Genomic DNA, 24,227 nt, shown 5'->3' on the forward strand with positions numbered 1-24,227 from the left:
AGTGCATGATAACAATGAAGAAATATAAAATTTTATAATATAATATTTGTATAAATAAAAATGTCAACCGAATCACCATATCAGACGTGAATGTGTTTGAATAAAAACATTTTCTATCGGCATTTCCATGGACGCAGGCGTGACAGCGAGATTTCATTCGCAAGAATTTATTTTTGAGATGTCGAAAGAAATTCTAAAATAATGTCTATATCTTTCGAAATACTTAAATTTTTATTATGAACAGACATACGATGATCTACAGTGACATTCACAAGTCGACACGTTGCAAAGCGCTAGGTGCAGGCAAGGAATAAGCGATGCGCAGGACTGTGAAACTGCCGGGCCGATGGCTCAAGGTTGAGTGAGTTGAGGCGAGAGAGATGAGAGCCAATGAGAGACGGACCCCGCCAGTCTGCCCGCGCGGGTATATAGGCGGGCGCGCGGCGGCAGAGAAGCAGTCGCGATGGTCGCCCGCGCGGTCGTGTTGTGCGCATGCGTGCTGCTGCCAGCGCTCGCCCTGCCCGTGCAGAGGTCGTCCACGTATGTCTGTGAGTACCCGCGCCGAGCTGTTCCGACCGAGCGTCTTCCACCAGCCTTGCCGTTCACGCGCTGCAGTTGTCCATCCCGCGCGCTGTACACTTAGTGTGTGGTTACCTCTAAAATACAAACCGTTCTGACTTTTCTACACGTGTTCAAGATAGTAATGCAATTTAATTTCATACAAGAAATCCTTAGAAAGAAATATTTTATAATAATATTTTTTAAAATATTTCTTTAATTTAAAACCTGTTCTCACAATACTTAACCTTTCATATAATTAAAGTTAATGCCTGATATAATTCGATCACTCGACTCAGTCAGTTACGGGCAAACAACACAGTGAAAATGGGAGAACATAGGCATCAAGCACGCATTTCACTCTCACTTGCGACTGCACTCGATGACTTGGAAGAGCGCTCTCTGTCACTTCCAAATTTGAGTGTTCCGAGATGAATAGAGGGCTCTTTGGTGCACGGCGAGTGTGTGTCTGGGAGAAGCAAACCTCCGCAGTTAACTCGCTTACCTTCTCACCACCTGCTGTGCATTATCATTCCGCGCTGCAGGATCCACACAGTCATCGGTCTGGACACACGTCTGCCCGCTGTCCACTCAGCTCTCAACACTAGCGGTTACAGTTCAGTTCCTATCGCCAATACACACTACAGCACGCTTAAGACACGGAGAAAATACCTTCACTTGCCACATTTTTTAAGATTTATTCTTTTTCAAACTTGTGGAAAGAGCTCACTATTTTTCTGTCAAATTAATTACCTGTGCCGGTGTTAGGAAATTCTTTAAAGATTTTCAAGAGGCAACTTAATTTTGACTTCAATCGTTTTTAAGTAAAAGTTCAAATGTTATATAAACTTTCTTGAAACTGTCTTACTTGCCATTTTTGTTTTGAGGTTTAATTACTGAAACCAGCAGATTGTGGGAGTTAAATTTTAAATCCTTCTAAGAAAATTATTTAAAATTAAAAATGATTCCTCGGAAGAGTTATTACTTCTGTATCCTATAAGAATGACATTAAGATCTTTTCATGTAAATTTTATAAAATTTGATATAATAAATGCGGTAGTTTTATAATTATTTGTAGCAGCGCTAAGTGCGGCGTCTTCGTGAACTACTTTGCCAATCGGGTTCTTCAGAGTGTCTAGAAAAATTTACCTAAGCAAACGTAAAATAATTACCCTATAACGCATGCCATATCCGTAAGCAAAAAAAAAAAAAAAAAAAAAAATTAAATGCATTGCATAACAAAATAAAGTCCACCACATACGAATTTTTGTTTCCAGTAGCTAAGTTATAAGTTTAAGTGAAAATAAAATTTATAGTCACTCGTTTTGGAAGCTTTTCAATGCAAAAAATAAAGGGGTGACTATACAGCACTTAATTGATGTGGTAGGTTTTATAAAAAAATTATAATGTCTACCTCTTCGGAGGTGAAAATTAAAACATTGGATTTAAGAATAAGTTTAAATTGTATGAGAATTTTAGCCATTATATTTAAAAATTTTAAATCGGTTGTTTAAGCTGTGAGTCAATAAGTAATTTGGAATTTTCCTGTTGATACATAATATTTTTAATAAAAACCTTTCCTTTCGTTTTCACACTCATTAAATAAAATTTTGGAAATCACTAACATATATTTATGTAATTATTTTTAAGAAACATTATTATTAATAAAAATTGCAATAATTTATTTTATCCCTTTCACAATAGGTAACTAAAAATAAAAATACTGACATGATTCTTTAGTTATTTGTATTAATATAATTTTAATAATAATAATTTAAATTATAATACTGATAATTATTTGAATTATAATCTAAATTAACAGATATGACTATTCTAATAATACAAATTGTAAACTCTCCCCCCCCCCCATTTTTTCCAAAAAAAAAAAAACCTGTGTGAATTTAAAACAGATATCTCAGGGGAATATTTTTTGTTAATCTAATATATAAATATGGCATTATACATTTAATAATACAAAAAATCATAAGTTTCAAAATTGGGTGCAAACTTGTACCAGTTATTCTTGATACAAAATAGGATAGTTGAAGTAAGACACCCATGTCACATCTAAAACACGAGAAGTTGTAGAAGCCCATGAATTTGGGGATAGTGTAATGGGATACTTAGAAATATACATTAAGTAGAGCCCACACCTATACAAACATACTAATTTTTACAATTTCTTCAGTAAAATAAATAACAAAGCGATTCGATTATGGTTCTTTCGCCTATCGTCAAAAATAGGAATTGACACACATTAGCATTTAATAAAATGTGACCAGCAAATGATTGCATGTGGTTTATCAAATATCCATAAAATCGAAGGGCAAAAATTGTTTATTCAGTAAGAGTTTGCTATCTTATTATTTTAATAAAGTTGAGAAGGCGTTGGTAAATTGGATTTATTGGGCGAAAACTTTATAGTATTATTAATTTATATCCACGCAAAAATTTCATTCAAGTCAGTTGTGAAGTTAGGAACTTTTTGAGAAATTTTTATTTTCCTTAAATAATAGTATTGACTATTCCTTCACGTTATTTACCTACCACCATTCTAAGCTACACTGTTTTTGGTATCCTCGAATCAGTATCATTTCATCATTGGCACATTGCTGCTTCAAGATCTTCTGGGCTGATACACACGACTCTGTTACGCTTTTGCGGAGAAATGAAGTTGGCTTGGTGTCATCCAGGGAGTATAGTAATAAGCTGATGTTAAATAACCAAAATCATAAGACTCCAAATTTCCTTACAATATATCATGGTACCGAATTATAATAACTATAATTGTATGGGACATTCTAAATTATTGATCTCATTGGAAAAAAATCATATTAGAAAAATAACGTATCAGAAAGCCAAAAAAGATATTGCCTCGCCTATTTACAATGCCAGATAAACATTTTTATCCAAATAAACGTTCTAGTACGTTATGCTTGTAAAGATAGTGCTAGTTATAATGGTTTGTTATTCTTTCTCTAAGCATCCAAACGCCACATGTTAGCAAAATTTTACTAAGAAACTTTTGTTATATATAACGTGTTTTGTTATATTTGATAAAAAAATTAACAGTTAAAATATTTATTGATGATAGCTAAAGTCAGTGGACGATCATTACCGAAGAAATCTGCGAGATTTAGCGTACATGCATCTCAAAACTAAACTTTTTCTGCATAAAGTCAGTTCGTTGAATAGTCGAACATTGTACTTCGGTTTGTGTGCATAATTTCGTCGAACTTGAACCCAGCCGAAGTGGAATGACTCAGGCTATGTACACAAGTCGGCGGCGCGACAGGCTAGTATGTGCGTTGTTTTCTTCCCGAGGGTCACTGTAGTACACATGAGTAATACTTTTCAGTTTTATCAAGGGCGTAAATAAGGGTGAGGGGGAAGGGAGTCCACCCCCTCACCCCAAAACAAAAAAAAATTAAGTATTTAGTACATCCGCCCCTCGAATTAACGCTGTTCGATTTACGCGGTTTTGAATTAACGACACCAATTAATTACGGCATGATTTGAAGTAGCGTGGTCATAGATTTCAGAAGCAATTTATTATATTGCGTGAATTTTTATTTCCGTTTGCACGCAATGGAAACGTAATTTGTTTATCATTGAATACAATGCAATGAATTATTAATATGACGAATCAACAAAAATATTTTGCCCTTTTCTTAATAGCTATTAGTTTCCAAAAAAAAAAATCACTAACAAATCTAAAAACATATTTGTAGGAAGTCTCTAAAAATTAGAAGTACAAGCAGATTATCAGCGATTTTTAAATATGAATACTGTAAAAATATTGTGAAATTTTGCAGAAAATGTATGTAGCAGCCGAATAACCACCGACCTTAGTGTTATTTTACATCATCACGTGTTGAGGTATTATTTCCTCTTATGTTCAAGTAAAAATACTATCAAAAGTGTAGTACCATTGCTATGATAAGGTAAATACGTCATTGTTGTTTCTGAATTTTAACTCTGTGAGATGTTAATTTAGATATGAATATGCATTTTTGCCACAACTGTCAGTTAATTGCACTACATCATTGAATAAATTTACAATAACAATATACATGTTAATTTATATTACATACAAAGATATTTAATATTTTTAGCTTGTAGCTGTTAATGAACAATGTATACTTTCAGGCAATTTTAATTTTGTTACCTTTAATCGTTTAAGTAAACACTTATAGCAATCTGAGTGGAATTGAGAAGTATCCAACTTACAACTTTTTGGTTGTTGGTCTATCCACTTAACAACTTGACTAATTTGGATACTTACAATTAATAATTAATGTTATTATAAATTGCAAAATACATCTTATTATTTTTTTGCATTTCTTTTGCACATGTTAATTGACTCTGGCAAATATTTTTAATATTTTTGCATATTTACAATGACGTATGAATGTACCTACAAGTACAGTCTACTGGATAAAACCGGACATTGATTATTTTGACACTTGATGTATGTGTAATTTAATCTACACATACAAACGTGTAATTTAACTCAGTTACTGTAATACAAATTGAACAAAAATGTATTTTTACCGACGTTTGTGGCACAATATGTTTTTCTAATACCATCTGTGGAAATGTAGACCAACTGTACTAGATTTTTAAAATATCTCGACCATAATGTAAAATCACTAAATTTTTTATATGTAAAACGATTTTCTGCAGAGTGCAGTGAACGAACTCTCTGAGGATTGTCTCGTAGAAGTGGAACTGATTAAGGACGGTGAGAGGTGACCGACGACCCAGCATGACCCAACTTGAGAGCACCGAGTCGGTAGCAACGTGGTAGGCTACCCACTGTGATCACGAAGATACCTTTCTTGCGTAACTAACTGTGACGTAAAACATAAGGCCATTTAATAGCTTGATAAGTGCGCCTTTTAGTGGTTTTTAGTTCTTTGCGGCCGGTGGACCGGCGGGGACGAACACACGTCCAACAACTACACCTACCTTCTTCAGTAGCCCTCCGGCAACGTCGCCTCTTACTTATCGCCCTTGAGGCTGCAGTAGTACAGCCGCTTAGTCAATATTACCGTATTTCATTTATTGTAAACTTATTTTTAATTTAATTTTACTTTGTTAAAGTTAAAATTAATTATATTTTGTAGGTTTATAATTCGGGAAACTTCAGAGATGTATGTTTGCTATTTATTGAAAGCCAGTGTGCGTTTACGTATTTATTCTTGTTTTGTTTCACTTTTTTATTTGAACGCTAAAACAGAGTCTTTAATAAAGCGAAGATACGTTTTGTAGAAATTGGGATTTAACACATCTAAATCTTTTAATTCATGGCCGAAAACAAAATAGAGCAAGCTAATGAAGTTATGGTGAACATGATTTTATACGTTTGGAAACAGTACATTACAAAAAAAAATTACATACTGCACGTTATCACAAAGATCAAATACTGAAGATATACCTTTACATGATACTTGTTCTTATTTCAGATAAAATGGTAACTTGTATTTATTACAGAACTTAAGTACGTGCTAAACCTCAAATCAATTATTTTTCTTAATTTGTACATAACAATTTAAAATGAGAAAGGTAATATTGTTATTAAAGTACTCTATAAGGCCTTGTTTTTGTAGTAGATTTTTCATAAATTCACACATTTACATAAATCTATTATATAAATATAATATTTAAAAAAATTAATGATATTTGATCAGAGCAATCTAAATCGTGTGGCTGAATTTACTGATAACGAATAGCGATGGGTAACATATCACTGCGTTTGAAGAGTTGATTTGTTTAGTCTGTGTAACTTGTTAGCCAGTTATAGAAAACTATTGAGTATTGCTGCTCAACAAGCAAATAATTGAATGTATGTTTCCGGTTAACTTGAAATTGCTTCAAATATTTTGAAATAAGAAGAGACCTAGTTTTGTGAATGTCCTTGTAGGTGAGCCTAAGTCTAAACTAAGGTTGATCCCTGAAGTTTGGTGTAGTACAGTTATTAGTAGCAATACACCGTTTAATATTAAAAACTAAGGCTTAAAAACAGTCAACAGGCCAAATTGTATCATAATTTTAAACTTAAACTCAGCAAAGTCAAATGCGAAACGAAAGGAAAATAATTTATTCTTAGTTAACTTCTCCTACTTATATTTAACCTTTTGATAGTTGTAGACATATTACAGACTTATTTGAAATCGATCATGAGAACCTATACTAGAGTGAATGACTGTTTTTTTCACACACTGTTGTGACTTCCTTGACAGATGTTAGATTATTGCTGTTATTTTTGTTTCGCTACACTCACATCGTCACATAACATAAAAAGCAAACAACACGTTCAATTATATTTTCACCTTAGCCATCTTTTGACTTTCCTTGGTAAGAAAACATGGTTCCCATCGCTAACAAAATAAACTGACACACTAACACACCTTACAATGGTATATTACACACATCGAAATATTTAGTATTAATTATTTCTCGTTTCATTTCAGGCGGAATATTGTACTAATCAAACTCAATTCCTAACAAAACTACTTTGTTTACCCCATATACTGCATGTACTTATTTGTTCACTGCATGACTTCTATGTCGTTATTTTTTTTACAAAAGTCTGTTAGTATCAAATGTTCAATATTCCAACTTTTTAAAGAATGTTTATTTTATTATAATAAACATATTCAGTATAAAATTGAAATTAATTTTCCCTGTAATAACCATTTTCGTATCGAAAAATAATTTCATATAATACTTCACGAATTTTACATAAAATAAAATGTTTCAGAAATGTATTCAAAAATCTTTATACTTGTGTGGTTTTGTTTTACAATTACCACCAGTTTTATCATCGGCATTTCAAATTATATAACGATCTTGTACGGAATGAATCAGAATGACTTTAGCATACAGCAGAGTATGATGAACAATTAAGCTTCGTAAGATGACCAATTTAAAAATTTAAAAGCCTGACCTCTCGCCCTGGCAGTTTCGTCGTTGAGCTACGTCTGGTCGTGGCAAAAGTTCAAGGCCTGCAGGGAGAGCTATGGCTCAGTCGCCCTCTGAACTGTAAACAAGAGAGAGCGCTCCTAAATAAACACTGTCCAGTATAAATACTCCCTCGTCTACTGCTTTCCTTGCCGAGAAAGTCACAAGTCAATTCTGTTGTTGTGTTGATGTTTCATTCAACACTGTACTAGATAGGTGACAGAATTCAGTGTGATTTGGGCTCCACGTAGTGGTAGCCTCTTTTCTGTGGTGTGCTCGTTATATATATATACACACAAATACACAGATAGTGTGTGGTATTGTTATGTAGAAACAACATATGGTTGTCATTTAGATATTAAAGTTTAAATAATAAATAATTATCTATGGATGTTTATGGCTCTGTAAAATAAATAGATTCTTTAATTAATTTACAAGATTCATATATGGGCGCCACCCTTATGCACTACTTAAATTCCTTAATAGTTTAAGGCTCATGTAGTATGATACACAAGGGAAATATTAAATATTCTCACACTATAAAAACCTTCACAAGGCATGAGAATAGACAACAAACCAATTGGAATCATGAAGGACACATACACATACACTGTAAAATGACAACATGGAAACATATGATTAATATAAACATTCTTTAATCAAATAAAAGTATGTTTTAGTTTCTAGTCGATCCAGTGGTATGTCATTCATATTTGATAAAATTACAGGAGTTAGGTTGCACACATGGTAGCATGAAACAAAAGTTCGTATGGTTCAAAATAATAATGTCTGTTGAAAATCTCAATTTATAATAAATTATTTGCGTGAGAAAATAATGTTTATTTAAAATGTTCGTTATAAAAGTTGATTTTTATATTCCACGGCTGAACTCATTAAATAATTGCGGTAGAGCATCTCGAGACATCTGTCTCAGTTCACCTCTGGGTGTTTGAACAAAGTCAAGTGTGGAAAACAGGATGCGTGATTGTTTTAATAAAATGTTTATCTCAATATGATCTTGGACTAGCTCAACAATGAAACGTAATATTTAAAAGTTCGTCGGCAAAATTACGATGTATGTAGGTAAAGAACAGTTAAATTAGCATGGCATCATGAGTCGCTGGTTACTCACGGTAAAACACTCCTCAATACACGTCAGTTATGACGTGCCCTAATTAAATAACATATACTTTAGGCTTAGACGACGTTTCAAACATCCTGGTTGTAGGATGATCTACCCAGCTTTTTATCTTCGTTGATTTTTAAGGGGATTTAAACCCGGCCTATGCAGCCATCATCGCCGTTAATTCAAGACTCGTTACCGTTAATTCTGTAGTGACGCTTATCTTAAGCAACACCGTCGCTGATTGGCTGAAACACTCAGATTGTCGACTTAATTACACGTTCAAAATCACTCACAGACAATTAACAAAACAAATTAATACATCAAAATGCCTTAAATTTAAAATAGGATTTTCCAACAATGGAAATTCTGTTTTATAAATTATAAATAAAAAGTTCAATTTGCCGTTTTAAGTCCATTGTTCCCTAGAGGGGTCTTGTTAATTGAGCTTCGGCGTCACTTAGATTACACCATAGAGAATGGTAGTTGCAGATACGTCCAAAGACATGACCATAGAACAAAAACATAAAATGTCAATAAATAATAATAATAATTAAAAATGTTATTTAAATAAAACAAAACACTTTCTGTGTGTAGGACAGTCATGTTTCAGCACAACACACATTCGTGAATTCAACTAGATTTCATCCTTTGTGTTGCTGATTGTAAAATTTCGTTTGGTTCTTTACATGTGCAACATAAGAGTGCGCTGCAGTCGTTCTACCATTTGTGGATTTTCGGGAGTAAATAACTTGCCTTTTTTTTTCGAACGAATTTTGCAGCGTATTTGATTTCACAGAGATAATTTGGTAGGCCAATTATCTTATTTACCATAAAAAATGAATACAATTATTAAGTCCGAGTTGTTTTATATCACGGGTGATCCTAGGAAGCATAATAATAATACTTAAACTTTCTCATAACTAACTTGAAACCGCCAAAAAAGTATTATCAAATATCCTAACGTTTCACCTAAATTGCCTGTCGATTAACTTAAGTGTTTGGATTTGGCGGGGCTTATTTTAACATTTATTTCCTTCAAATATTCATTAAAATCGTCTCGTGCCGTAGTCAATGAATAGGTTGAACGTGGTTTAACTCAGCGATGTCGGCATGAATACACGATAACACAGCTCGTGGCCTGTGCCATGTTGGTTAGACGCCCAAAACATCAGCCCAAGTGTAGTGTTTTCATTGCAGATATAGTTTTAAAAGACTGCATTATTATATGTAACTGTGTTTAACGAAAGAGGTTCAATTTCATACTTACAATCATCAGACGTCGTCAAGCATAATTTTCACAATATTTTAGGGCGTGACAAATGGTGATGCTGTAGTAACTACGTCATAGCCTGAATCTACTGATATTTCCGTTTGACTAGTGTCCTAATTTCTTATTTATTTGTAGCCATATTTATTTAAAAAAATAAATATATATATTATAGTTTGAAAAACTCGTACATAATGAATTCGTAACACTTTTCGTGTAGGAACCATGCATTTGAAGGCACGTCCAGACTTGCCAACGAGCTCGTGTGTGACGTCACGGCGATGGCCGACACTCGCCGCGCATGCGCAGAGATGCGAGGCGCGAGGCTTGGACCGCGGCCAGATCGACGGCCGGCGAGGACTCGACCTCGTCTGCTGGGCGGCAGCCGGTCTCACGGCGCGGGAGCCACTGTTGTTACATCACTGTTCGACTGTTCGACTGTTCGACTGTTCGACTGTGTGAGCACGGGGAGTATCGAGTGAACTCGCTTCGCCCTCAAAACAAGCAGGATAAAGGCTTCACCTTTAAACTTCCTACAGAGGGATTACGCCATCCGCGATTACATTCCCATTGGTACATCTGCTTACCTTTCCCCTCAAAAAATACAGCATCATGCTTTACGTAGAGAAGCTTTGTGCTGAATTAGCAGCTTTGCCACTAAATACCCCCTAGGAAATATTTCCTCTCTTGTTTCCATTTGTAGATGGCATCGTCCTATAAATACTTATCTTTAAGGGAGAAATGCATCGAAAAGACATCGCCTTCAAATCTTACTCGGTGATGAGCACATACAACCTACATAAGCGTGCTAATTTTAATGGTTACATATGTCCAATACGAATGAAAAATTATAAACGTATATGTAAAAATGTGTAGGTACTAAAAATAATTTTACATCTCAGTTTTTGGTATAAACTATAGAGATACGACAAAATATTAAAAGATAAAAATTTTAGATGTTTAAATTTATATAGAACTCACAAGTTATAACATTTTAGATTTTCATTAAGTGTAAAAAAAATTTGACATTTGTTTTAGTATATATATATTTTATAAAAGTAATTTTTTACTAAATTTATCAGGAATAATTGCATACTGAACGGCATACAAGCTAATAAATTTGATGGTTATAGCTGCTATTTAAGTATATATAAATACATTTAAAATATGTAAATTTGTACAAAATCTGTGTTTCTAATACAGTATCAGGTAAAACCAGTGGAGATACGACAAAAAGTCACGATAGCAAAATTTTTAGAACTCTTTAATGTAGAAATGTCTGCCGAGTTTAAGACTGCAGCTGTCCGTTAAAGGTAGAAAATAATTGAAACATTATGTGAAAAAAACCACAAAACCTTCCCTTGATATAAGAAATTGACTCTAACTGATGTAATGGGGGTAGTAACACGTCACAAAAATAAATTTTTAAATAATGTTGTTACTTCCAACTGTTCTAATTAAATAATTTAAAGACAGCATCAAAAATCGCGATTGTTGTAGAATTAAATTAAATTAATTATAATGCCAACCCTCAGTTTGTTCCAACTTTAATACTTTCTCGATCATTTAAAACGTATAGCAGCCTCGGGAAACACTTTATACAAATAGTCGCATATGTTTTCTCAACTTATTTTTTCGTGATGAATCTGCAGCCGAAGCTAGTCGGTCAGATTCAGACTCCGCCTGTGTGTGTGTGTGTTTATTAACATGAACGAAGAAGCGGGAAATAAATTTGTTCAGTCAATTCTTGGTCCGATAGAGTCATCAATTTTGGCTCGTACAACTGTCGTAAGCGTCCCCAATTCGATAGTTATAGCTGACCCGTAAGTATTAAAAGTCTAAAAAAAGTCTTCAAAAATTTAACTTATTCTGATTTTAAAACGCATTGCCAGTTTTATCTGACACATATACCTTAAAACGTCAATTAACAATTTTTTTTCTCCTTTTATACAATATATTCTTACCACGTTTGAATACAGTAGCCATCTGTTAATTGAGAATATATATACCAGATATATGTATATATATATTATTAATGTATATATATATATATATATATCACATTGGGCAGGCACATTACATGTCCAACCGCCTAAATCTTGCAGAATTGTATTTTAAAATATGTTTCGAAATTAATGAAAAAAACATTAAGAAATGTTGAAAAATATAAACTAAATCTAAGTTATAACATATGGAGTTACGACGTAACGTCATGGCACCACAATTACGCTTACGCTCGTTGAGGGCTTCGCCCTCACGTCCCCCACGGTTCTGTAGCTGAATATTTAGACGGAAATACATATTTTGTATTTGACAGAATTATGAATAAAGATCACAGGCTTTTGTGGCCATTGTCTAGTTTTGCTTGGCTTCTGGGTTGTAGCCGCGTCGGGGGCAAAAATATTACAGACGTTTCGGTCAGCGTTGCAGTAGCCATTTATTGCAAATTCCCCTGCCTTTTAATACGCTCGCCTGAGAGGGGAGTGTTTACCGATTAGTTGCAACTGTGGGCCAATCAGAGCCTTTCTTTCTTCTGGTTGGCCTGTTGGTTTGGACAATCGTAGCTGGGCTTCTGTGATTGGCTGGGGGTGCTGGCCAATCAGTGGCTTCTTCTCTTCTGGTTGGCTAGGCTGTTTGGCCAATCAGAGGAGATCTGTCTTTTGTTGGCTGCAGAGCTAGGTTTTAATGATTTCTGAAGCTGCATGCAAACTGCGCTGACGTTTCTTGTTAAAAGTGTTAACATGTGTTACAGTATTAATACATCAATATTTACACATGTGTATGCTTACATTTGCCGAGCGCGCCATAGCATATCGCAACACGCATCAGGCAAAGTTCTGGACTTAAATATTTTCGTCACATGTGTTGTGCATCAGACGGGACTAGAGATAGAGGAACAAGTGAACGAAATAGTGCGTACTTACGAGATTTTGTACGACATTTGAAGCAAGGACTACAGAAACCAAGTGACAAGGGGTGAAACTTGAGATAAAATCGGTAAGGAAATTGGAAATGCATTTTTCATTTATAGGCTGTACCCACTCTCTTTCCCTGGGAAAAGCTAACATTCCACGTACTACTGCTGCAGCACATTCTTTCTCTTCGACACAAGAAAACATCAGAACAATGTGAACATTACTGGTATCTTACATGACATTTTAACACCAAACGCTAGCTTTCTGACATAACGTGTTAACACGTGGTAACAGGAAATGTCAGCTTAGTACGTATGCAGATTGAGAGTGGTTCACATATTTGCTTAATTTTTATCCATCTTCTCTAATTCTGTTTCATGAGTGATTTAATAATGCTACTTATTCTCAAACGTATCATTACTTGTATTGTGGGATGGTAGCTATGATGGGGAATTGGTCGATTTCAATGCTGTGTATAGTTTCCCAGGAGTGTTCTGGTGTAGCTGATAGTAGGTTTTAATGTTTATATTCGTTGATATGTTCTTTAACCATTGTCATTATTTTCCTGCCAATTTTTCCAATGTATACTTTGTCACATGAACATGGGATCTTGTGCACACCGATTATATTTTTGGCTGGAGTTTTATCTTTCACTGATGCCAGGGACCCCTCAATCTTGTTAATAGGTTTGAGCATTGTATGTATTTTGTGCTTCTTGAGAATTCTGGCCACTTGGTCTGAAATTACTTTGATGTAAGGAATGAAGGTATTGTTAGGAAGATGCATTTTTTTCTTTAGTACCCACTTCAGTCTCTTATGTTGGAAATTCTGCACATTTGATTTTGATTCTCAAAAAAACTATCTCTCGAACCAGCAGATCTCCTGTTCAGCTTAGATGTGGTATCGTTCTTCACTAAAGAGTCTGTCCCAGGAGCCCCTCCCAACTCCACAGGCATGCGTAGCCACCTGGGATCAGAGAGCCGCTGCCGGGCGAAATGTGACCGGTTTCCCAATCCCGCGCGCGGGACTTGGGCCGCCACCGAGGTTACAACTAGTAGCTCATTGTGAGTGCCTTCTGCTGTGGATTGAGAGAAATGTGCGCCCACTTGTTATTCGCCGCGAGACAAACAAAAGCCGTCAGAATAGCAATATAGAATATGGGAATGAGGGGCACGCCAGCTAGCTGTAACTTATTTATGGATATAATATTCTGTGATTTTTTTATGAAAAATTATTTTAAGTCACGTAACTCACTGTTGGGTATCATGACCCCATACGACATCACGCTAAATTCTGGATTAAAGGTCGCCATTTTAATGGTTTTTAGTTCGTACCTGTTGAAGAGCCGTGCCGGTGGTGTGCTTGACTCGATCAATGCACCTCCTCGACGTCTTCCTCGTGGTCTTCTGTCAACAACCTTTCCTTCCATGATACACCATCCCTTCTTACTGTATTTCCAAAAACTATCTGGCGATTCTCCATTGACGCGAGAAGAGAGGCTTCCAGGGATAATTATGTCACTTACTGTAAAAAAAAACATGTATAATTACGTATACCTTTTGATCATTGTCAATTTTATACAAGTCGTAACTTTTGCTATGTATAAGGTTGAATACAGCATGTGTTTCTTAGTACACTACTTGGCTAGTTCTAAATTAATATATGCATACCAAAAATTTTAAATTTATTTTAATTAATGTAAAAGAAAATTTAAAAGTGCATGTGCCTTTTTGAAATATTATATTATTAAATGTTTTATTGTGAATCGTGAATCGATTAGCACATGCACATACAACTTCAGGTTATTAATTGCTAGTGTAAACTAGCAGTGCCTCGAGCGCTAGACCACACATCTCTTTCCTCTCTCAGGCATACTCTTCAGTGGTCATATAATGCTAAATTGCAACATAACGTAAGCCTAACTTATAAATCAATGCATTCAGTCCGTTCAATAAGACCACTAATTTTACAGAAAAGTAGGTATGCTTATTAACAGCAAATTCCAGTCCAATGATTATGTCGTTTCTTACTGTACTTTTTTGTTATTTTTTTCTCTTATTTTACACAAGGTTGTGACGTCATAAATGTAATAATTGACTCTAATTTCCTTAATATGTACCAATTCAGCTTATTGTAACTCTCAGCATCCGCTTCTTCTGTCCTTCTTCCCCTGCCCCCCCCCCCCCCCCTAACAATCCTCGGAAAAAACATTCACAATCGGTACAAGCAAACTTTTATTTCCTATTTGTGTTGTGCCTGGTAGTTTTGTGATACGGAACACAATAAACAATTTTACCCCAACCATACCTAACAATCCAAAATATTTTCCCCATTACAACCCAAATATACCAATGTAAATGTTAAGTAAAACACATACTTTTTATGACAAAAACTATGTTTGGTTATTTTTTGCGTGACAAATTCGCCTCTCTGCGCAATGTTTTGCCTGGTGTAGAAAACTGTTAATATTTCCTTCCAAAGTTTAAACAAAAAGTGATTTATAAATAGGTATCACATCAAGCCATTTAAACTCTTTAAAAGTGCACATTATAAACTAAATAATTTATTGATTGTTTTTATCTATAATTATGGGAAAGTCATTAGATAATCTAACATAAAACAGAAATTAATTAAATATGAAAGAATTTGACTGAAAGATTTTGTTTCATAATCATAGGCCGATTTAGCTCTTATGTGCACGAGGCAACACTTTTGTCAAATTCAGCTAATGAAAACAAAACCAAGGAATAACAGGTTTTTGTTAAATCTGCTGAATGTTTAGTAATAGCATTAATACTACCTCAAACATATTTAAATGTAACTGTAAAAAAACAGTAAAATATTTCTAAAAAATAACTAGACAAAGTTATGTGAGATTTTATAACCTCAAAATCGCTCCAGCTGTGTCCTCATTGGCATAAGTTTTTAACAAATTTTAGTCTTTCAACCTCGACTGGTGCATGCATACAGATCTTTCTTTCCGGTACCTGAGCCATGAAGGGTTAACCATGGCAGAGAGAGACAGAGAGAGAGAGAGATAGAGCTTTCCTAGCTTGAGATAAAGCACTGTCATCGTCCTTCTATGCATATAATGTCAAAAGTTACTCCACCAAATAGTTCCATGAAGGCTGAACACAGGACATTCCTTACACCTGAATGCCCAAGATGATAATGGAAAGAAAAAGGGAAAGGAGTTGAATCCATATCCCTTGAATCCATAGTTTTTTCTTTGACATGTGTGTTTGCAAAAGACTGTGTTGTGCTGGGCACACTGCTGTGGTCTGACCTAGCCCGCGCCTGTGTTGCAGACAAGATCTGCGTGCCGGAGGAGCGGCTGGAGGCGTGCAACAGTATGGCGTCCCTGGGCGCGCTGCGGTTCTCCTGCGTGTCCGCCAGGGACAGGTGAGTCGCGCTCCGCCCCGCGACACATCATGCCTCAGGGGTGGGCCTAGCACAGACCTGGCTCCTCCCTGCAGCACCTCAGTCCTCGGGGGTGGACCTAGTATAGGTCTGGCTCTTCCCCGTAGCAGCTCAGTCTTTGGAGGTGGGCCTAGCCTACGGTTGGATACTCCCCGCAGCACCTCAGTCCTCGGAGTCGGGCCTAGCCTAGGCCTGGCTGCTTCCCTTAGGTCTACAGAATTTTTCATTTTATAATATTGCATATGTGGTGACTCATAGGGAAGCCAGACAAAATTCCTTGTTTTTTCTTTTTGACGACATCATGTGTGAGAAGCTATGTATAATTTCGGTATACTTTTCCATGGAAAGACATGCAAAAGTAAACTCTGTTTACCTGTGTCAGGGGTACAGCAGAATACCACAATATTTGCTGCATGGCAAAGCCAACATCTTAATGTTGTTTCCTTTGGACGAAATTTATTTACATCATGCTTATGACGATCATGTAAACATGGACTTGACATGTCTGGAATTAAACCATGTGTGCTCATTGTGCTAGAAATACAAACATAGTTTCCTTGTTATAGTCAAGGACTGGCAGGAAATAACAAGGGTTCGATCAGTTTATCATCAAACACGAGTCTTAGAATTTTGGAAATTTAATTGTAGCAGTAACACCCCAAGTACCGAAAACAAAGTGCATACTGTTTTCAAAGCTCATGACACAGAAATCAGTAAATATATTTCGCTACTTGATAAAAATGTATAATTCGCGAAAAACTTACAGTACCTGGTTGCCATTGACCAATGTGTGGGGGCCTCGGGTTCTAGCATTCGTGACAAGTTGTTACTGCACAAGGACGTGACGATTTGAGGGCCTTTCAAATTAGTTTGAATGCTTCACTAGCTCTCTTAGCAACGAAAACAGATCTTGCTAAACACAGGAAGAATGTTTTTGGTTCGTGTTATGAAGAAATCGATAAAGTTTCAACAGACGAATTAAAAGTGTAAAAGGCAAACATGATACCTTTTTTAACCAGTATAATGTCGAACTTAGCCAGTGACCTTCATTGTGCTCTACATTCTGTCCCTTCAATATATCTAATGCTAGAAGAGCCTGAAATAGAAAATGAAGAGATATTGAAAACATCACTAGTCATCTTGACGAACATTGAAAGAAGGAAGAACTGTTCATGACAGTGGACATAAGTTAATGACGATGTGCTAACTCCAAAGAAGAGGAACTATGAATCAGCTAAAGAATTAAAGGGCATTAAGATTATCTATTTATACACAAAAACAAATACAGAAACGTGGAGATTAAGTAAATGAAATTGTCCAGCCATATCTGAGATCTTTCACAAGTCCGAATAACGACACGACCTATGGAGTGAACGAAAAACATATTAAGTGGTTCCTCGGGGCTAAAGAAATAGACTTTTTTCCAGGAACTTTCGTATGTGTTGACGATTAAAAACACATGGGATTCTAGGTCTGTACGAATAGTTGTTTCGCTAGGAACCGAAAGGTTTTTCTCGCGAGAATTTGCAAAGCAACAAATACTGCTAGGACCAAGGGCGGATCAAGAATGTGGATCAGGGGATGGCCAAATTAAATTCTCTAATACAACTTTAGTAAATTTATAATTGATTTATTTAGTACATTTTATTTGTGGTACAAAATACTGTTAAACATAGCACTGTAGTAAATTAATACTTCAGTTGGTTTGGGGAATTAAGTAAGGAATTGGGAAAAAATATAAATAATTCAGAGTTCGAGAGAGTGAAGGCATGCAGATATAACCACCCCCACTCCCTCCTTCTGTATCCATCAAAGGTTAGAGTTAACTTAAGCACATTCCTGCAAAAAGATCCTACAAGTGGCACACATAAAGAAAAAATAATAAAAAAAAGAGAAATTTTTGATATCTTGTAAGTGAACCCGTAGTATATGGTGAAGGTTTAAAAAATCTATAAAGTGGATAGAACTTTGATTATGTCTATTAAGATGTCCCAAGTAAATTTTTCGATCGTCTGAGACTGCTGCTAGCTTCGCTTAGTGCAGGAAACTATTCCTACCCCAACGAAGAAGTCTCCATACTCGAAGAACTGATGGAACCTGGCTACATACTATGAAAGGAACTGGAATCGCAAGCCAAATTCACGCTCATACAAGATGGAAAAACCTTTGACACAAAGTCGCAGTGCATGGATGTAATGATTTATTCCAGGCAGACCTTGTTGAGATGATACCATAGTCCCGAATGAATAAAGGCTTCCAGAGTGTTGGGGGAAGGGGGAGGAAATGTCAGAGACTGGAGAGAGAGCTGAGAATGACGCTCATCACAGGGACTGGATACTGTGTCTACCACTGCGACCCCACTGTGGAACAGAAGGTCAACAGTAAAACACTAGTCGTGTTCACAAAAGGAGAAAAAAGATGAAACAAGAGAGATCAAAGTAAATGTTAAAGAAAAACGAAACTGAGCACCACTTACCATCATGCGGGGTTAAAACAAGAACCAAACCACGAGGACGGTTGCGTTTAAAAACGAATGTGTGGAATGACGAACACCGCCATGGAAGCATGGTTGATAATAATGATCAACCACGGTGTTACTAAACACAACATAATAAATAGAGGATTAAGGGTAGGGAAAAATTCCTTTGTGCCGAGATTAATCCTTACGAAAAGACCGTAGGCATTTTCACAGACTCGAAAGGCAAATAAGATATCAGGAATAGCCCTGATGATATCACAGACTGTATCGACCATAGACCGGTGACTAACTATGCTTGTAGTCTTACTGTAAGCAGTAAAGGTGCTATAGCGCTTCCAAAAGAAAGGGGGACCAAAGGGACTGATCAAAGCCAAGATGGTGGGTAACTGTACTCTGATTGGCCCAAGGCCTTTAGGCGATCGGGCCCTGCCAAATTAAAAACTTGGGCTGAGCCAACTTATATTTCGTGAGCTGGCCAGCAGATAGTGTGTAGGGTTGTGGCGCCCAAGCATCCAGAATGAAAGAAGTCTTTGGATGCTGTTGTGCCCTAGTGATCAGAAGAGGAGTTAACTATAACATAGTAGCAAAGTCGGTTAACAGATCGCGCACAGGAGTCATTTGGTGAAGCTCGCAGTTATGCATGGGCATCGCTTGCCCAGAGGAAGGGATGAATAGGAAGGGGGTCGGTCATGGATCAAACCTGTATGTTGCTAAAAGCACAGTGAATTTAACATGGTGCTAAAAGGAAGGGGAAACAGATGCTGGTGAAGTGCAAACACTGCTTGACACGGTACTCCCGGCTTGTTCAGGAGGTGCCCACACTTGAGGCTAGTGCTTATGTTCGCTGTCACAGAAGAAAACATGGGTACAATGAAAGTATGACCATAGCAGGACAACGAGATGTGGACTAGGCAGAAGAGTACGGATCCTGTGGGGAATATTATGCTAGGGAGTTGCACCAAGGTAGGAGTAATTTGAAAAGGTTTACTACCCCAGCATTTGAGCGTAGAATATCTCGATCGACGCGCTGGGAAATGGTTCAGGGGGCCGGCCATTAGGATAAAGAATCAAAAAGGGGGCCCAGTAGGTACAATATGTTGAAAAAGTTTTAAATTCAAGTCTCTTAAATCAAATTCATAACATAAAAAAATTAACGGGAAAAAAGTGTGCAGAAATTTAATGATTATGTGGCACATACTTCCCCACTCAAAGGTATAGCCCCGGGTAAACGATATTAAAGACAGAACCCTTGGTTGTCATAATTTTTTTGAATACAAATATGTAAATACTAAACATAAAATATTTATTTTTCTTTGCTTCTGGGTGGAGGCCGTGTCAGGTAATTGTCTTGCGATGTTTCGGCAGTCATTGCAGCTACCATCATCAGGTAGACTAATTCTGACTGACTGGTGCAGAAGATGCAGGTCCTTTTATACCCTGCACCAGTAAGTCAGACTTAGTATACCTGATGATGGCAGCTGCAATGACTGCCGAAATGTCGCCAGACCATTACCTGACACGGCCTACACCTAGAAGCCAAGAAAATGCAGATAATGGCCATGAAGGCCTACGATCTTTAATAACATATGTAAGTTGCAAATCCTTACAAAATAACTTATAAACTAAAGTGGCACCACTTAAAACTAATAAATCTTAATGCTAGCTATTAATAGTACCCTGATTTTTGAACCTTAATTTATGACTTAGGATTTTGGTTAAAATAAACATCATCTTGATGTTTGTAAATGTCCAAGCTTAGAAAGACTCCTATGGTAGAAGTAGTTAAGAACACACCTACTTCATGTTAGGATGTGTTTTATTTAAATGCGAGATGGCACTCTGGTCACATAGTCACCAGAATTGGTTTCAGCTAATCCTGTTGTAACAGGGGATGAAAATCGTCGGATCTGCAAGGGATCAATCCAACCATATGATAGTTTGGCCGAGTTTTTGTCGATTGCCTTACTCGGTGGTTGTGCTTTGCACATCACAATTTTGCGTACCCAGTAAGGGTTAAATGAGCATTGAGTATTATAATTCCTTTAACTTTTTTCATGAGCAAGGTTGAGGTTTTTGTGATCTCTTTTCCACATCTCCCGAATGTTCCTCAGATCATCAGATAAAAGGTCTTGTAAGGACCAAAGATTGGAAAGAGGAGTGTTTGGCCGAGTTCGGATGGGTTAGTTTAGTGACCCTCATGGTGTGCATAATTAAATTCCATTTGCAACCACACCAGATTGGTGTTCTATGTAGCCTATGCATGCGCATGATAAGCTCTGAGATCTGAATGAAGTTACCTTTTTAATCTTTCAGCATGCGATGGCTTGGGATAATAGGGTGATGTTGTGACATGCTGGATGCCATGAGAAAAGCATATATTTTTTAATGTTTTGTAAGTAAGTTGAGGTCCATCATCGGAGAAAATTATGGATGGTAATCCAGATTTCTTGAAAATGTGATTTTGTAATGGTGAGACAGTAGTGGCAGCTGTGGTATTTCGAAGAAGAATTATTAGCCAAACAAATTTTGAAAAGGCATCAATGCATACTAAAATCATGGTGTGGTCAGTTTTGGAGTGAGGAAAGGGACCAACAAAATCAATAAAAATCTTCTGTATTGGACGTTCAGCAACATCCGAAGACAAGAAGCCAAATTGGGTATCCTGTGCTAGCATGCCGAGGGTACAGAGTTTGCATAATTTCACTCGCTCAGCAATGTCACGATGCAATCCATCCCAAATAAAATGATGGTTTGTTAGTTGTATTATTTTTGTAGATACTAAAATTTGCACTAATTATTAAAGTATGGTAGAATTGGAAAATCATATCTCTAAAATTCTGAGGGAGAACGATTTAGAAAGCTTTGGACTGCTGTGTTCGCCTTTGCAGGAGGCCTTTAGAGAGTTTGTAAAATTTTGAAGCTGAAACATATTTGGTTGGTTCGATAACATATGATATATATGGGTCTGACTACTGATGAGATTTAAGGTCTTGAAAGGCCAAGGGGAAATCTGTAAGTAGCGCCCGACACAAATTATAAGGTTCCTCTATAAGGGTTTATTCAGATGAGTTCTCGAAAATTCGAGAACAAGTATCAGCTATTATATTTTGACACGCACGAATATGCTGTATTTGTAATATAAATGAAAACATTTTGGGAATCCATGATCCAATTGTTTAGGATGAGCCAAAAGCTATTCAAGGGCCTGCTTATCTGTTCTAGAAGAAATTCACTGTGTTACAAAAAATGGCAGAACTTATCTATGCCAAATACTACCGCCTAACTTTCTAATTGGTAGACAGATAATGCTTTCCTTTCCTGGTGTGTCAGTGTGGGAGAGGCAAAAGCAATCAGTTGACTACAACCATAAAATTCTTGTGACACACCGCACCAATGGCTATGTTGCAGGTGTCAATTTGAAGGATGAAAGGTTTGGTTGAATCTGACATGCACAGAACTGGTGGACTGGCGATGGCCTGTTTTAGAACCTGGAAAGCGCAATCATATTCTGGTCCCCAGCTAAATGGAGCGTCTTTTACTTAATGCGTTCAATGGTGCGGCATGTTCTGAAAAATTTGGTATACATTAGAATAAAGTTTTGCCATGCTTATGAAATGAGCCATGCCCTTTGCATCTTTAGGAGGTTTGAACTCCTTGATTGACTTGGTATATGCTCTGGATTGATGGTTACACCTATACTGGAAACTAAATATACAAGGAAAGATATTTATAGGGCTGCAAATTTAACTTTATTTGTGTTCACTGTAAGGCCTTTGAATCACTTCTGTGAGATAAGAGATGTGCCAATTAAAATTTTCAGAGTACAACACTACATCTTCTAAATAGTTAAACATATAAATATATATATATATTTTAAGTCTTCCATTACGTGTTTATGCAAGTAAGTCAGCACTGAGCTCCGGTGGCTAAGGCAAAGTTCACTACTTTGTACTGGTAGAGATTCCAGGGGACACAAAAACTTGTGACATGTTTGCAGCTGTGGTAACCTTTAAAGACTGCTCCGATGAAGTATTACATCGTAGGTCTGTAGACTCAGTTTTTTGGACTTATTTTCTTTGCTGCAATTTTGGAAACCAATTACCTGAAATGAAACTACAGACCGACCCTGTATCAATTAAACTTCGTATGTCATAGTCACTGATCACTATTTTAGCATATGGTAGCACAGATGCAAATTTTTCAAAAATATTATGCCATTTTTGTTTGGTCTAATTTTTTGTGCAAACATATGTTTTACATGTTCTAGTGGTCAGCTCTAGATGCTCAGCGGAGTTAGTTTTCTTATTGGTTTTGCATGAGTTATTCATCCACACTTTTAACTTTTTTGAGTTGTTCGTATGTTTACTGTTTCTATATTTTTAAACAATCTGTAGTTATGTTTTTTTATTTTTGTTGTTGTTGGATCTTGTTATGCAAGGATCTCACTTGAGTAAGAAAGGGGACAATTTTTTTACTGGCGAGTGAGGTGGCACAGAAACAATTCTTTCTGGCCACAAATTTTCACTTTTTTTTTTGTCTGTATGAATATTGTCCGCTGTTTTTACTGTAGCATTGGTCAATCGAATGTCCTGGCTATTGCAGTATCTACAGAACAGTTTATGTTTAGGTGTGTGAAAGGTGGGTCTGGAAGGGTAATTGTTAGACTGAGGTTTCGTGTAGGAAGAGCTAACCACCGCTTCTGTTTTGGGGCTCTGCAGAGTTGCATAAAACGTTTGTCAGTTCCTCTGAAAACCAGAAAATTCCACATGTATAGCATGTATACATAATTTGTCCAATTTTGCAAAATTCTGTGGGCTAGTTTGAAACTCGGGAACATTTAGATGGGTTAAGACCATCTAATATATTGGTGACTATCTCATTCTCAGAGACACCTAAGCAAGGAACTTGTGCTGCTTCCTTGATGTCAGCAATGTATTGAGGCAAAAACCTAATTCATCTTTGGTAGCCGATTGAACCATTCTAATCTGATATTAAGCATGCGAGCAGGGATAAAGAAATTCAATACATCTTCATGGTACTTATCAAAAGAGAAGTTATTTTCAATTTTAATATAGTACACTTACTCAATGGTGGTTGTGTAAATGGAAATATTATTTCCAATAATTGCTTGCCTGGAATGTTCCCTTTCTGTCGGAGCTTGAGCAGGTGTCATAGAAATTCAATTAATTGGTTTGGAGCGATTCCATTAATTTAAGGGAAACCAGAGAAAGGTCTTTCGAGTGGGTGGGAAATTTTCCCATAGAATTGATGGTTGTATACATGGCCTACGGTGGATTGGTGCATTGGTGGGTGATTCTAAGGTAGAGGTGGGTGTTGAAATGAGGTATTGGAGTTCTGACTAGTGGTTGCAGGTGGGGCAGGTGGATGATAAGCTGTGGATAGACTGAGAGGGGTGGAGGTGAACTGGGGTGAAGGGTGAAAAAGGGGTGCAGTAGATGAAGTAGGGGTTGACACCAAATTGGTGGCAGTAGTGAT

General features: G+C 36.5%; 1 protein-coding gene across 1 annotated transcript in view; it reads left to right on the forward strand.

Annotated features, from left to right (window-relative positions):
* The first annotated feature begins 458 nt into the window (after positions 1 to 458).
* LOC134527410 (transferrin) overlaps positions 459 to 24,227 on the forward strand; it is an 82,537-nt gene continuing 58,768 nt past the window's right edge. The window contains exons 1-2 of the mRNA XM_063360074.1: positions 459 to 548; positions 16,141 to 16,234. Of these exons, the coding sequence (XP_063216144.1) occupies positions 464 to 548; positions 16,141 to 16,234 (179 nt within the window). The 5' untranslated portion in view covers positions 459 to 463. The remainder of the gene's footprint in view (positions 549 to 16,140; positions 16,235 to 24,227) is intronic.

The sequence above is a fragment of the Bacillus rossius genome, chromosome 1 (assembly GCF_032445375.1).
Source record: "Bacillus rossius redtenbacheri isolate Brsri chromosome 1, Brsri_v3, whole genome shotgun sequence".
Classification (NCBI taxonomy): Eukaryota; Metazoa; Arthropoda; class Insecta; order Phasmatodea; family Bacillidae; genus Bacillus; species Bacillus rossius.